The 16,356-nt window shown below is 44.7% G+C and overlaps 1 protein-coding gene across 1 annotated transcript; it reads right to left on the bottom strand.

Annotated features, from left to right (window-relative positions):
* Positions 1–607: 607 nt before the first annotated feature.
* Positions 608–1,881, bottom strand: LOC113889374 (melanoma-associated antigen B2-like; the record flags this gene model as incomplete). Its single annotated transcript, XM_027536050.1, has 2 exons — positions 848–1,881; positions 608–656 (listed from the first exon to the last, which is right to left on the bottom strand). Coding segments are annotated over exons 1-2 (1,083 nt in total), but the record flags the coding sequence as incomplete, so codon positions are not given.
* Between the last annotated feature and the right edge of the window lie 14,475 nt (positions 1,882–16,356).

The raw sequence follows: 16,356 nt of genomic DNA, 5'->3' as shown, positions 1-16,356 counted from the left end.
TCGCCGGCAGGCAGAAGTGCCAGTTTCTGGCCAAGGCAGAAGGGTCAGCACTGGCCAAGGCAGAAGGGTCAGCACTGGCCCAGGCAGAAGGGCCAGGCCTGGCCCTGGCAGACATGTCAGCCCTGGCTGCATGAGAAGTGCCAGGACTGGCCAAGGCTGAAGGGCCAGCACTGGCTGAGGCAGAAGGGCCAGGCCTGGCCCTGGCAGACATGTCAGCACTGGACAAGGCCATAGTGCCAGCCCTGGCTGCAGCAGAAGTGCCAGGACTGGCCAAGGCCGAAGGGCCAGCACTGGCTGAGGCAGAAGGGCCAGGCCTGGTCCTGGCAGACATGTCAGCACTGGCCAAGGCCAAGGTGCCAGCCTTGGTTGCAGCAAAAGTTCCAAGACTGGCCAAGGCAGAAGGGCCACCACTGGATGAGGCCAAAGTGCCAGCCCTGGCTGCAGCAGAAATGCCAGGTCTGGCCAAGGCAGAAGGGCCAGCACTGGATGAGGCCAAAGTGCCAGCCCTGGCTGCACCAGAAATGCCAGGTCTGGCCAAGGCAGAAGGGCCAGCACTGCCTGAGGCAGAAGGGCCAGCACTGGCTGAGGCATAAGGGCCAGCACTGGCCAAGGCAGAAGGGCCAGCACTGGCTGAGGCAGAAGGGCCAGAACTGGCCCTGGCAGATATGTCAGCCCTGGCTTAGGCCGATGTTCCATGTCTGGCCGAGGCCAATGTGCCATATCTGGCCGAGGAAGGATTGCCAGTACTGTCCGAGGCAGGAGGGCCGGGCCGGGCCGTGGCAGACATGTTAGCCCTAGCTGCAGCAAAAGTGCCAGGTCTGGCTGAGGCAGAAAGGCCAGCACTGGCAGAGCAGAAGGGCCAGTGCTGGCTGAGGCAGACGGGCCGGTCCCGGCTGCAGCTCTGGCTCCGGAGCTCTCTACCTCCTCTCTCCAAGAGTCCTCATAACGTGGCTGTAAGGTGTCGGGGGCTGAATCATTGACCCTGGTCAAAATCTGCAGGACTTTTGTCTTGCTGTTTTGTGTGAGCGCTTTAGGACCCCACAGGAACTCATAGCGAGGGGGATCGCTGCTGGGCACCTGGCGGTACTCCAGGTACACTTCCTGCACCAGATCTTGTGTGATGAGCTTCTCGGTGTCTCCAAAGATGAAGTGCCTTCTTCCATCATAGATGTTCAACATATTCAGGAACTTCCAGATGTCCTCCTCAGAGGCGCGGTGACCATTCAGGTAGGTGACACCCAGCAGAGGCATTAGAAGACCATTCTTCGGCAGCCCCCAGTTACCTCTCATAGACTCACTGTCGCTGAGATCTAGGTTGCTCACCAGGGTATAGCAGTGACTGTTGGGCCTGACTTCCTTCAGCACCAGGCCAAACTCCAGCTCCATGCACTCAGAGTCCCTTCTGAAGATCTCAGGGAATTCTTCCCTGTAACTTCTGTGGATAACCTTCAGCATTTCTGACCTCTTAATGAGCTCCCTCATCATATACTTAAACAGCATGTACCACAGCAAACTCTCTGAATCCCTGGTCAGATCTGTGTGACAGCTCTCAGCAGCAGCTGAGGCCTGGGAGGAATTTTCACCTTCCTGAACTTGGCCCTTGGCACCTACACCAGATCTCGAGTCTGCTGTGCCACCGACACCAGATCTTTTGCATATAGCACCTGCAGCAGCACTGGTGGTGCCTTGGGCTCCCTGACGACCCTTCAGGGTGCCAGCAGCAGAGGAGCTTGAGGGAGTGCTCTCTGAATCAGGAGGGGAGGAGAAGGTGGTTTCCTCTTCCCCAGATGTGGTAGCATGATCATGAAGACCCTGGGTCTCAGCCCGGTCTTGGTGACGTTTCTCATGAGCACAGTGCTTACTCTTCTGCCCACGAGGCATGACAGCTGTGGTCAGGGACTGCAGGCAGGGGTCTTGGCCAATAGACAGGAGACTGGGGCACCTGGAGGATGGAGAATGAGGTGACATGAGCACCTTAAAACAGGGAGATTCTACCTTGGCTTCATCAAAGGCCGCCTCTGCAGGTTTCCTTGAGGACACTGCTCTAGGAACCCACAAGGCTCCTGTTTTCTGGGTCAGCCTGTCCCCTGAGAATCCCAGAGGAATAACAGAGGCTTACTTTTCCTCTGCGTCCTCTCAGCCCTGCTTTGGACTTACTGAGGTGACAGCAGGGGCTGGCAGTGGGGTCCTCTCAGCTCATCTTCAGTATTATCACATCAAGTCCTAGTGGAGCCTGGGCACCCTTCTCTCTGCTACTCTGATGCAGACACTTCAGACCTCCACATGATCCAGAAGCAAGTGAAGGGATGCCTCAGTCCACCTCCCTCCCAGGGGATACCCAGTGCTGAGAGCTCAGTAGGGTCTTTTCTATCCTGAGTTCACTGGCATCATCATTCATGGTCCTTACCTTGGCTCCTTAAAAAACTGGGCACTATTCTCCACTTGCTGATTTCTGGTTGCACCTTCAGACTAGACATTTCCCCTCCCCTAGACTTGGTATAAAACAGTAAAGCAGATGTTCAACCTCACAGCCCATCCCTGAGATTTCCTGGGCTGAAATCCAAGGGTTGGGATGCATGCTCTGAGTCTTCACTCAGATTCCTCAACTGAGCTCCTGGCAGAGAACCTCCTCTTTCTCCTGAACTGATACCTGTCTGATAGTAAAAGCCAATCACCCTGTGTCCCCACAGGAGGAAGTGAAGATGACCTCATCTTCTCAAACACGGTCTCCTAAGAATGGAAGCTGTTGCAGGCAGGTTGACGTCCCTGTGGTCCCATCCAAGATCCCAATTCAAAGTTAAATTTTTTTTTTTTTTTTGCTCCTCTTTTCTTCTATATGTCTTTTTTAAAACAAATTTATTTATTTTTAATGGAAAGATAATATCTTTACAATATTGTGTTATCTTCTGCCCCACATCAATATGAATCAGCCATAGGTATACTGTATATCCCATCCCTCTTGAAAGTCTCTCCCACCTCCCACCCCATCCCACCCTTCTTAAGCTGTCAGAGCACTGGCTTTGAGCTCCCTGAGTCATAAAACTAATTCCCACTGGTTATTTATTTTACATATGTTAATGTGTACATTTTCAATGTTACTCTCTCAATCTGTCCCTCCCTCTCCTTCCCCCACTGTGTCCATCAGTGTGTTCTCTATCTTTGCATCTCCAGGCTGTCCTGCAAAGAGGTTCATCAGTACCATCTTTCTGGATTTCATATAAATGCATTCATATATGATATTGCCTTTCCTCTTTCTGACCTAATTCACTTTGCATAAAAAACTAGGAATCAAACTACCACATGAGCCAACAATCCCACTACTGGGCATATACCCCAAGGAAACAGTAATGGAAGAAGACACTTGTACTCAAATGTTCACTGCTGCACTATTTACAATAGCCAGGACATAGAAGTAACCAAGGTCTACATTTGACTCATGACAGGGTCTAAGAGTTCTCCTCTGCTGACTACTCCCTAGCCCAAAGTGGGGACCGACATGTATTCTTGAGGTCTGCCAGGGATGACGACAGGGAGGATTTGGTCCGAATGATGTGGTGTGGAACATCCCCACAGCCCCCGAGGTTCTCACCATGACCCCTCCAAATCTGAACGCCTCCCTTGCCAACCTGAGGCTGCCCCCTTTGACCTGGTTGCTCAGTTCCCTGAGATGTCCCGGGAAGTGTCATGTCAAAACGCCCGATTCTCCCAGGCCTGAAAACAGGGCTGGCGCTTTATGTGGCCCTGTTTCTTAAGGAAGTGGCCACCATCCTTACTCAGCGTCACAACCATGAATCATGTTGCAGACTAGCTCCCTTTGTTGAACTGGTTTTATTTTGTTAGAGCAAGGCTGTCACTTCACCAAAACCACCTCCAGTGGACACCAGGGGGCACCACAGTTGGCCAACTTACCCGAGGCCTCCTAGAGCCCAGTATAGGGGAGTCACTCAGTAGGGCCCCCTTGCAGTGTCGCACTCTGCTCCTCAGCCCTCAGGGCCGTTATCTAGGTCCTAGACCACCTCCGGGGGTAGAATCCGGGCCTACCCCCACAGACCAACGCCTTAGCCTGAGACACTCTAGACCACATTCAGCCAATAGCTCTGAGGGGCCCACAAGAGCCATATCACAGGGGTGGGATGTGGATGGGTCACTTTTATTACTGGGAGGGTTGGGAAAGTCCCTTCAGCTACATTCAGGTCCTCACCTTGGTTCCGGATGAGTCCTGGACCCTAAGTCTTGCCAAACGGTCGCTGCAGCTACCGCTTGAGCGTCTCTCCTTCGAAGCAGAAGTGGAGGGGAGCTGCGTACGGTGCTACGTTACGTCGCCCGGAGTCGACGGCAAGGGCGGCGTGCTATGGGAACCCCGGTAGCTCAATATTCATCCGTCCCTGGATTCTCTCTCAGGGTCCTCCGTGTGCAGTTTATCAGAGCCCCAAACGCCTCCATCTATGAACACAAGTCCTACAGCCCCCAAACAAAGCCCTTGCCTTCCCAAGTCTCTGCTACTGCTGCTGCTATGTCGCTTCCTTCATGTCCGACTCTGTGCGACCCCAGAGATGGCAGCCCACCAGGCTCCCCAATCCCTGGGATTCTCCAGGCAAGAACACTGGAGTGGGTTGCCATTTCCTTCTCCAACCCAAGTCCCTAGTGGAAGGTATCAGGGCACTGCTCTGAGAATCTCTGCTTGTCAGGAGGGGCACCACTCTGTAAGCCTCCCTCTTTGGGGGGAGGGATCCTCTCATTATCTCTCATCGTCCTCATCTTAAGTCCAGTTATGGTCAAGATGACACCCCTCTGCAGACCTGGGGCCCTATCCTGCTAGAGAAGGCTTTGCCCTCCCTGAGTTCACACAGGTGGTATGAGGGGACCACTCAGAAGTAGCTCTTCTGGGTCTCTCAGAGCTAAGAATTTACAGAATGCTGTTTGGCTCCCTCTCCAGCGGTCCCCGCTAACACTCATCATTGTCATCTGAGGTCCTGCTTGGGCTCAGGTTCGTCCACCCACGAAACTAGGCTGATCCTATTAGACAGAGGCCTCACCTCACTGAGAATTTCCAGACTGAAATCAACCTGACATCTGGGCCCTGAGCTTCCTGGGGAGCACAGTGACAGAGATTTTCCAGGGCCTCCTTTGATGCAGTGTGTGCTACTGTGAGTGCACTTTCACGTCCTCACATTGATATGTGACGAACCATGTAACTCCAGTCTCTGCTCTATGAAGTTGCTTGTCTTACATCAAGATCCTAGTCTCTGAGAATTCCAAGTTGGGCGTCAGGGTGACCCTCATGTGATCGTAGTCCATAAGGGCCTCCAAAAATAGGCAGCGGGGATGCAACTTGAGTCCTTCTGATTCCTCTTGCTCAGCATCCTCACTACATCTACCACAGCCTGGGACTGCTCCTTATACTGATGTAAGATACCTCTTTGGGTGACCACTATAATCAGGAGTCACTGTCTCCACAGTCCTCTTTCATGGAGTTCCAATATCAGCTTCTGTCACTTGATTAAAGGCTTCCTGGGAAATGCATATTCCTATGAACACTTGTGCAGTTACCCTCTAGCAAATCTTGGAGAAAACGGGTCTCAGTCCCCGAAGCGATGTAAGATTAGGAAAATGCAGCAGAAATCAAGGAACTCAGGACAGATGGTATGCTGTCAGAGAAAAAGAGCTGATATATTTCTTCTCCTCAGCCAGATTTTGGGTGTCTGCTTAGTTGCTCAGTCATGTCCTACTCTTTGCAACCCCATGGACTGTAGCCTGCCAGGCTCCTCTGTCCATGGGGATTCTCCAGGCAAGAATCCTGGAGTGAGTTGCTCTCCTCCAGCGGATGTACCAAACCCAGGAATCAAACCCAGGACTCCCACATTGCAGGTGGATTCTTTACTTTCTGAGCCACCATATTTAGGGTGGTTCTAAAATCTTTACTTTCAGGACCCTCCTGTTGGTCCAGTGGTTATGACTCTGTACTCCCAATGCAGGGGGCCCAGGTTCGATCCCTGGTCAGGTAATTGGATCCTACATACCAGAACTAAGAGTTCATGTGCCACAACTAAAACTTTCATATGCCACAACTAAAGAGCCTGCATGTGGCAACAAAGATCCCGAGTGTCACAGCTAAGACTCAGAGCAGCCAAAAATAAATATTTTTAATTAAAAAAATTAAGTATTTACTTTCTACATAGAAGCATAGCACCTGATAATCTTGTAAGCTCTTGATAACTTGAGGGTGTCTGAATTTGCACATGCAGATAATCATATGGTTACTGAGCATTATCTCTTTCTCTCCTTTATTTCTCTTAATTATTTTGGTTATGTGCTATGTGGCAATATTGATGGTAGGAGAGTTTGGGGGAGAGTGGATACATGTATATGTATGGGTGAGTCCCTTCACTGTTCATCTGAAACTGTCACAATATTGTTAATTGGCTATCCCCACACAAAAAATAAACGTTCAAATTACAGAAAACAAAACTGTGCTTCCAGTGCAAGGGGTATGAGTTCAAACCCTGATTGTGGAATTAGGATCCCATGTTTCAAGGGGCGGTCTTAAGATGGCAGAGGAATAGGATGGGGAGACCACTTTCTCCCCCACAAATTCATCAAAAGAAAATTTGACTGCTGAGCAAATTCCACAAAACAACTTATGAATGATGGCAGAGGACATCAGACACCTAGAAAGGCAGCCTATTGTTTTCGAAAGGAGATAGGACAAAATATAAAAGAGAACACGAGAAACAAAAGAGGTAGGGACGGAGATCCATCCCGGGAAGGGAGTCTTAAAAAAGAGAGAAGATTCCAAACACAAGGAAACACTCTCACTGGCAGGTCTGTGGCGAGCCTTGGAATCTCAGAGGGCAACATAACTGGGAGGAAAAATAAATAAATACATAAATAATTAAAACCCACAGATTATGTGCCTAACGGCAACTCCCAGTGGAACAGCAGCCCAGACACTTGCATCTGCCACTAGCAAGTGCGGGCTGGACAGGGAGGCACCGGCTGCATTGCTTAGGGTAAAGACCTCGGGCCTGAATGCCCCGAGGGCAATCTGAGGGAACTAAATTGAGACAGCAACCCAGACTGTGGGATAGCTATCCCGCGAAAAGCCCTAACCTAAGACACTGCCAGGCTTGCTCACAGAGCAAAGGACTGAGCAGAGCTAGCCAGCTGTGGACTGGCCCATCCCTCACTGGAGACAGGCAGGCGAGGGCAGCCAGAGCCAGAAGGGGGCAATTGCAGCTCCAGAGAGGAATCCTCTACCAAACTGCAAGCAGGCTTCATTGCTAACCAAGACTTCTTGGGATTCTGGATGGTTGACCAGAGGGTCAACCAGGAGGATCGCGACCAGAGGGTCAACCAGGAGGATCGCAGCCAGAGATCAGCTCCCCAGAAGAGACACATGGCACACCTGAGAAGACGTGCCCATTGTACACCCAGAAAACTGAGCAGCTGGGACAGGGGAGGCGATAAGACGCAGCCTCCAACTGGGGGCAACTGTGCTCGCCAAGCACCTGGTCACCTGAGCTGCTCGGACCTGGGACGGGCACAAAACGCTGGCCCAACCAAGTCTGGGCCTTTGTCGAGTACCTGAGAACCTGAACCTGAGAGGCTTAGACTGGGGAAGTGCATGCACCCCAAGCCCCGCCTCACATAGTTCCCGGCAGAGCAACCTAGAGCCTGAGCAGTGTAGACTGGGAAAGCACATACACCGTGAGTGTGGGCAAACCCAGTGTGGTACGAGCACTCCCCGTAAACATTTGCTTGCAGTATTCCTCCCTCCCCGCAGCACGACTCAACAAGGGAGCCTAAAAAAAGTGACCACCACCACCCCCTTGTGTCAGGGTGGAAATTAGACACTGAAGAGACCAGCAAACAGAAGAAGCTAAAATAAACAGAGAGAACTGCTTTGGAAGTGACAAGTGCAACAGATTACAACCCTGTAGTTAGCAATGACTACATAGGAAGGGGCCTTTAGATCTTGAGAAGTATAAGCCGGATCAAGGAACTATTTGAAAATGAACTGACACGACATTGTCCACAAAAGGTCCAGAGAAAGTCCTAGATGTATTTTTACTATTATAATTTTTTAATTAAAATTAAAAAAAAAAATTTAAGTTCTCTATTACTCCTTTAATTTTCATTTTTATAACCTACTATTACCTTGCCAAAAAAAAGACCCTCTTTTTAAACCAAACTTCATATATATATATTTTATAATTTTTGTGACTTTGTTTTTTTAATATTGTATTTTTGAGACTCTAATGTCTACTCTAGATTTTTAATCTTTGCTTTTTGGTATTTGTTATCAATTTTGTACCTTTAAGAACCCAATCTTCAGTACCCATTTTTACTTGGGAGCGAGATTACTGGCTTGACTGCTCTCTCCCTCTTAGGACTCTCCTTTTTCTCCACCAGGTGACCTCTATCTCCCCCCTCCCCCTTTTCTCTTCTACCCAACTAGGTGAATCTCTTTGTGTGTTCCGGGCTGTGGAGAACACTTAGGGAACTGATTACTGGCTGGATCTCTCTCCTTTTGATTCTGCCTTTTATCCTCCTGGCCACCTCTGTCTCCTTCGTCCCTCTTCTCTTCTCTTCTCCATGAACCTCTCTGAGTGTTGCAGACTGTGGAGAGCACATAGGAAAATAATTACCGGCTAGCTTGCTCTTGCCGCTTTTGATTCCTCCTTTTCTCCTCCTGGTCACCCCTATCTCCCTCCTCCCTTTACTCTTTTCCATGTAACTCTGTGCACCTCTCTGGGTGTCCCTCACTGTGGAGAAACTTTTCATCATTAACCTAGATGTTTTATCATCAGTGCTGTATAGATGGAAAACTCTTGAGGCTACTGTAAGAATAAGACTGAAAACCAGAGGCAGGAGGCTTAAATCCAAAACCTGAGAACACCAGAGAACTCCTGACTCCAGGGAACATTAATTGATAGGAACTCATCAAAAGCCTCCATACCTACACTGAAGCCAAGCACCACCCAAGGGCCAACAAATTCCAGAGCAAGACATACCACGCTAATTCTCCAGCAACACAGGAACATAGCCCTGAGTTTCAATATACAGGCTGGCCAAAGTCACACTAAACCCATAGATATCTCAAAACTCACTACTGGACACCTGATTGCACTCCAGAGAGAAGAAATCCAGCTCCACCCACCAGAACACCAACACAAGCTTCCCCAACCAGGAAACTTTGACAAGCCACCCATCCAACCCCACCTGCAGAGAGGAACCTCCACAATAAAGAGAAACCACAAACTGCCAGAATACAGAAAGGCCACCCCAAACACAGCAATATAAACAAGATGAAAAGGCAGAGAAATACTCAGCAGGTTAAGGAACAGGATGAATTCCTACTAAACCAAACTAAAGAGGAAGAGATAGGGAATCTACCTGATAAAGAATTCTGAATAATGAGAGTGAAAATGACCCAAAATCTTGAAAACAAAATGGAGTTACAGATAAATAGCCGGGAGACAAGGATTGAGAAGATGCAAGAAATGTTTAACAAGGACATAGAAGAAATAAAAAAGAGTCAATATATAACGAATAATGCAATAAATGAGATAAAAAACACTCTGGAGGGAACCAACAGTAGAATAACAGAGACAGAAGATAGGATAAGTGAGGTAGAGGATAGAATGGTAGAAATAAATGAAACAGAGAGGAAAAAAGAAAAAAGAATGAAAAGAAATGAAGACAATCTCAGAGACTTCTGAGACAATGTTAAACACCCCAACATTCGAATCATAGGCATCCCACAAGAAGAAGACAAAAAGAAAGACCATGAGAAAATACTTGAGGAGAAAATAGCTGAAAACTTCCCTAAAATAGGGAAGGAAATAGTCACCCAGGTCCAAGAAACCCAGAGAGTCCCAAACAGGATAAACCCAAGGCAAAACACCCCAAGACATACTAATCACATTAACAAAGCTCAAACGTAAAGAACAAATAATAAAAGCAGCAAGGGAAAAGCAACAAATAACACACAAGGGGATTCCCATAAGGATAACAGCTGATCTTTCAGTAGAAACTCTTCAGGCCAGAAGGGAATGGCAGGACATACTTAAAGTGATGAAAGTGAAAAACCTACATCCTGGATTACTGTACCCAGCAAGGATCTCATTCAAATATGAAGGAGAAATCACAAGCTTTACAGACAAGCAAAAGCTGAGAAAATTCAGCACCACAAAACCAGCTCTCCAACAACTGCTAAAGGAGATTCTCTAGACAGGAAACACAGAACAGGTGTATAAACTCGAACCCAAAACAACAAAGTAAATGGCAACAGGATCATACTTATCAATAATTACCTTAAATGTAAATGGGTTGAATGCCCCAACCAAAAGACAAAGACTAGCTGAATGGATACAAAAACAAGACCCCTATATATGTTGTCTACAAGAGGCCCACCTCGAAACAAGGGACACATACAGACTGGAAGAGAAGGGCTGGAAAAAGATATTCCACACAAATAGAGACCAAAAGAAAGCAGGAGTAGCAATACTCATATCAGGTAAAAAAGACTTTAAAATAAAGGCTGTGAAGAGAGACAAAGAAGGACACTACATAATGAGCAAAGGATCAATCCAAGAAGAAGATATAACAATTATAAGTATATATGCACCCAACGTAAGAGCACTGCAATATGTAAGACAAATGCTAACAAGTATGAAAGGGGAAATTAACAATAACACAATAATAGTGGGAGACTTCAATACCTCACTCACACCTATGGATATATCAACTAAACAGAAAATTAACAAGGAAACACAAACTTGAAATGATACAATAGACCAGTTAGACCTAATTGATATCTATAGGACATTTCACCCCAAAACAATGAATTTCACCTTTTTCTCAAGGGCACATGGAACCTTGTCCAGGATAGATCACATCCTGGGCCATAAATCTAGCCTTAGTAAATTCAAAAAAAATTGAAATCAGTCCAAGCATCTTTTCTGACCACAATGCAGTAAGATTAGATGTCAATTACAGGAGAAAAACTATTAAAACTTCCAACATATGGAGGCTGAACAACACACTGCTGAGTAACCAAAAAATCACAGAAGAAATCAAAAAAGAAATCAAAATAGGCATAGAAATGAATGAAAATGAAAACACAACAATGCAAAACCTATGGGACACTGTAAAAGCAGTGCTAAGGGGAAGGTGCATAGCAATACAGGCTTACCTCAAGAAACAAGAAAAAAGTCAAACAAATAACCTAACTCTACACCTCAAGCAACTAGAAAAGGAAGAAATGAAGAACCCCAGAGTTAGTAGAAGGGAAGAAATCTTAAAAATTAGGGCAGAAATAAATGCAAAAGAAACAAAGAGACCATAGCCAAAATCAACATAGCCAAAAGCTGGTTCTTTGAGAAGATAAATAAAAGTGACAAACCATTAGCCAGACTCATCAACAAACAAAGGGAGAAGAATCAAATCAACAAAACCAGAAATGAAAATGGAGAGATCACAACAGACAACAAAGAAATACAAAGGATCATAAGAGACTACTATCAGCAACTATATGCCAATAAAATGGACAACTTGGAAGAAATGGACACATTCTTAGGAAAGTACAACTTTCCAAAACTGAACCAGGAAGAAATAGAAAATCTTAATAGACCCATCACAAGCATGGAAATTGAAACTGTAATCAGAAATCTTCCAGCAAACAAAAGCCCAGGACCAGATGGCTTCACAGCTGAATTCTACCAAAAATTTAGAGAAGAGCTAACACCTATCCTACTCAAACTCTTCCAGAAAATTGCAGAGGAAGGTAAACTTCCAAACTCATTCTATGAGGCCACCATCACCCTAATACCAAAACCAGACAAAGATGCCACAAAAAAAAAAACTACAGGCCAATATCACTGATGAACGTAGATGCAAAAATCCTTAACAAAATTCTAGCAAACAGAATCCAACAACATATTAAAAAGATCATATATCATGACCAAGTGGGGTTTATCCCAGGGATGCAAGGATTCTTCAATATCGGCAAATCAATCAACGTAATATACCACTTTAACAAATTGAAAGATAAAAACCATATGATTATTTCAATAGATGCATAGAAAGCCTTTGACAAAATTCAATATCCATTTATGATAAAAAAAAAAAACAGGACTAGAAGGAACATACCTCAACATAATAAAAGCTATATATGACAAACCTACAGCAAACATTATCCTCAATGGTGAAAAATTGCAAGCATTTCCCCTAAAGTCATGAAGAAGACAAGGGTGGCCACTCTCACCACTACTATTCAACATATTTTTGGAAGTTTTGGCCACAGCAATCAGAGCAGAGAAAGAAATAAAAGCATCCAGGTTGGAAAAGAAGAAGTAAAACTCTCACTGTCTGCAGATGACATGATCCTCTCCATAGATAACCCTAAAGATGCCACCAGAAAATTACTAGAGCTAATCAATGAAGATAGTAAAGTTGCAGGATATAGAACTAACACATAGAAATCCCTTGCATTCCTAGACACTAACAATGAGAAAACAGAGAGAGAAATTAAGGGCACAATTCCATTCACCATTGCAAAAGAATAAAATACTTAGGAATATATCTACCCAAAGAAACAAAAGACCTATAGATGGAACACTATAAAACACTGGTGAAAGAAATCAAACAGGACACGCACAGATGGAGAAATATACCATGTTCATGGATTGGAAGAATCAATATAGTGAAAATGATTATACTACCCAAAACAATCTATAGATTCAATGCAATCCCTATCAAGCTACCAACAGTATTTTCCCAAAACTAGAACAAAGAATTTCACAATTTGTATGGAAATACAAAAAACCTCAAATAGCCAAAGCAATCTTGAGAAAGAAGAATGCAACTGGAGGAATCAACCTGCCTGATTTCAGGCTCTACTACAAAGCCACAGTCATCAAGACAGTATGGTACTGGCACAAAGACAGAAATATAGATCAATGGAACAAAATAGGAAGCCCAGAGATAAATCCACGCACCTATGGACACCTTATCTTTGACAAAGGAGGCAAGAACATACAGTGGAGAAAAGACAATCTGTTTAACAAGTGGTGCTGGGAAAACTGCTCAACCACTTGTAAAAGAATGAAACTAACACACTTTCTAACACCATACACAAAAATAAACTCAAAATGGATTAAAGGTCTAAACATAAGACCAGAAACTATAAAACTCCTAGAGGAGAACATAGGCAAAACACTCTCCAACATAAATCACAGCAGGATCCTCTATGACCCACCTCCCAGGGTATTGGAAATAAAAGCAAAATAAACAAATGGGACCTAATTAAAACTTAAAAGCTTTTGCACAACAAAGGAAATTTTAAGCAAGGTCAAAAGACAGCCTTCAGAATGGGAGAAAATAATAGCAAATGAAGCAACGGACAAGAATTAATCTCAAAAATATACAAGCAACTCCTGCAGTAGCTCAATTCCAGAAAAATAAACGACCCAATCAAAAAATGGGCCAAAGAACTAAACAGACATTTCTCCACAGAAGACATACAAATGGCTAACAAACACATGAAAAGATGCTCAACATCACTCATTATCAGAGAAATGCAAATCAACACCCCAATGAGGTACCATGTCACTCCAGTCAGAATGGCTGCTATCCAAAAGTCTACAAGCAATAAATGCTGGAGAGGGTGTGGAGAAAAGGCAACCCTCTTACATTGTTGGTGGGAATGCAAACTAGTACAGCCACTATGGAGAACAGTGTGGAGATTCCTTAAAAAACTGGAAATAGAACTGCCATATGACCCAGCAATCCCACTACTTGGCATACACATCGAGGAAACCAGAATTCAAAGAGACATGTATACTGCAATGTTCATTGTAGCACTGTTTACAATAGCCAGGACATGGAAGCAACCTTGATGTCCATCAGCAGATGAACGGATAAGAAAGCTGTGGCACATATACACAATGGAATGTGACTCAGCCATTAAAAAGAATACATTTGAATCAGTTCTAATGAGGTGGATGAAACTGGAGCCTGTTATACAGAGTGAAGTAAGCCAGAAAGAAATATACCAGTACAGCATGCTGCTGCTAAGTCGCTTCAGTCATGTCCGAATCTGTGCGACCCCATGGCAGCCCAGCAGGCTTCCCCGTCCTGGGATTCTCCAGGCAAGAACACTGGAGTGGGTTGCCATTTCCTTCTCCAATGCATGAAAGTGAAAAGGGAAAGTGAAAGTGAAGTCGTGTCCAACTCTTAGCGACCCCATGGACTGCAGCTTTCCAGGCTCCTCCATCCATGGGATTTTCCAGGCAAGAGTACTGGAGTGGGTTGCCATTGCCTTCACCAATACAGTATACTAATGCATATATATGGAATTTAGAAAGATGTTAATGATAACCCTGTATGTGAGATAGCAAATGAGACACAGATGTACAGAACAGTCTTTTGGACTCTGTGGGAGAGGGCAAGGGTGGGATGATTTGGGAGAATGGCATTGAAACATGTACATTATCATATGTGAAACAGATCGTCAGTCCAGGTTCGATGCAGGGACAGGGTCCTCAGGAGTGGTGCGCTGGGATGACCCAGAGGGATGGGATGGGGAGGGAGGTGGAAGGAGGGTTCAGGATGCGGAACACATGTACACCCATGGCTTATTCATGTCAATGTATGGCAAAACCACTACAATATTGAAAAGTAATTAGTCTCCAATTAAAATAAATAAATTTATATTAAAAAAAGATGTTTCACATAGCAATCAGTCAATCAACAAAATACCATCATAGGAAAAAGTGATGGGGATCCATGAAAGAAATAATTGATGAGGTAGATTTCATTCCCATTAAATGTCTGCTCGGTAAAAATATACCATCAAGAGAACAAGAAGATGAGCCATAGTCTGGGAGAAAATATTAGCAAAAGACGTACCTGATGAAGACTCTAACCTAAAATATACAAAGAACTCTTAAAATTAATAAGAAGAAAACTAACATCTAATAAACATAGACAAAAGATGAATAGAGACCTCCCCAAGGAAGATACACAGATGGAAACAAGCATATGAAAAGATGATCCACATCATATACCATTAGTGAACTGAAAATTAAAAAAAAAAAAAAAAGCAGATATCACAACATGCCTTTTAGAATGGCCAGCATCCAAAGGACTGACAACACCAAATGCTGGTATGGATGTGAATCAACAAGAATTCTCATTCCTGGTGGTGGTGGTGATGCAAATGGTAGAAACCACTTTGGAAGACAGTCTGCAAGTTTCTTAGTAAACTATACATATTCAACAATGCTGGTAGGAATGTAAATTGGTACACCACTATGGAAAACAGTATTGAGGTTCCTCAAAAAATCAAAAATAACACATAATATTCTCTGCAATTCCACTACTATCCAAAGGAATTGAAATCAGGACCTTGAAGAGAACTCTGCACTCCCACATTCATTGCAGGGCTACTCACAATAGCCAAGAGAGGGAAGTAGCCTAAGTGTCCAGGGACAGATGAATGGATAAAGAAGATGTAAAATATACATACAATGAATACCCATTCAGCCTTAAAAAGAAGCTAACCTCTCCAGTTATGACAGCATGGATATAACTAGAGGACACTATGTTATAGTGAAATAAGCCAGACACAGAAGGACAAATACTACACGACATTTATATGAGCAATCCAAAATGGTCAAAGTGAAAGAAGCAGAGAATAGAGTGGTGGTTGCCGGAGGCTATGGGAGAGTGGATGGGAAGGAACTGTAGACTTAAAAAACATTCACAGCCTAAAAGTTGACAGTTATGTTCTGTTTGGTAGAAACCTTTAGGACTTCTACCCTGGAGGCAGCATCTCAAGTAACCCTGAGGGTTCGAACTGCTCCGGGCAAGGGAGGGAGGGGAGGAGCCAAGTCATATAGAAGTTTTGCAACAAAGGGCGGGTAGTCTGAATATCAAAAGATTATCATAAAGTGAAGGAAAACCAGATAACCCAAGTTAAGGATTTAGCACTTTTCCTTGTATGGGAAGATGCAAGAATCTGGGCTCACTGAAATCATTCCTTTGATATGACCTCACCTATCTGTATCCATAGTTTTTACATCTTGTGTTCCCTCAAGGCTCACCATCTATGGGGGCTGCAACTGTTGATAACTGACAATGTTCTTTCACTGATATGGCAGGCAGTATTCCAATTCTCAGTATTAATCAAAAGTTATACAAAATGAATAAGTTCTAGGAAACTATATATAATATAGAGCTTATAGTTAAGAAACTATATTGTACACTCTCTAAGAGGGCAAATACTATGATAAGTGTTCTTATCACACACAGAAAACATAAAGGGTGAGAAGGCAACTCTTAGAATGGCAT

This window comes from Bos indicus x Bos taurus, unplaced genomic scaffold, assembly GCF_003369695.1.
Source record: "Bos indicus x Bos taurus breed Angus x Brahman F1 hybrid unplaced genomic scaffold, Bos_hybrid_MaternalHap_v2.0 tig00011881_arrow_arrow_obj, whole genome shotgun sequence".
Classification (NCBI taxonomy): Eukaryota; Metazoa; Chordata; class Mammalia; order Artiodactyla; family Bovidae; genus Bos; species Bos indicus x Bos taurus.
The sequence above is the reverse complement of the archived record's forward strand: the minus strand, read 5'-3'. Positions and strand labels throughout refer to the sequence as shown.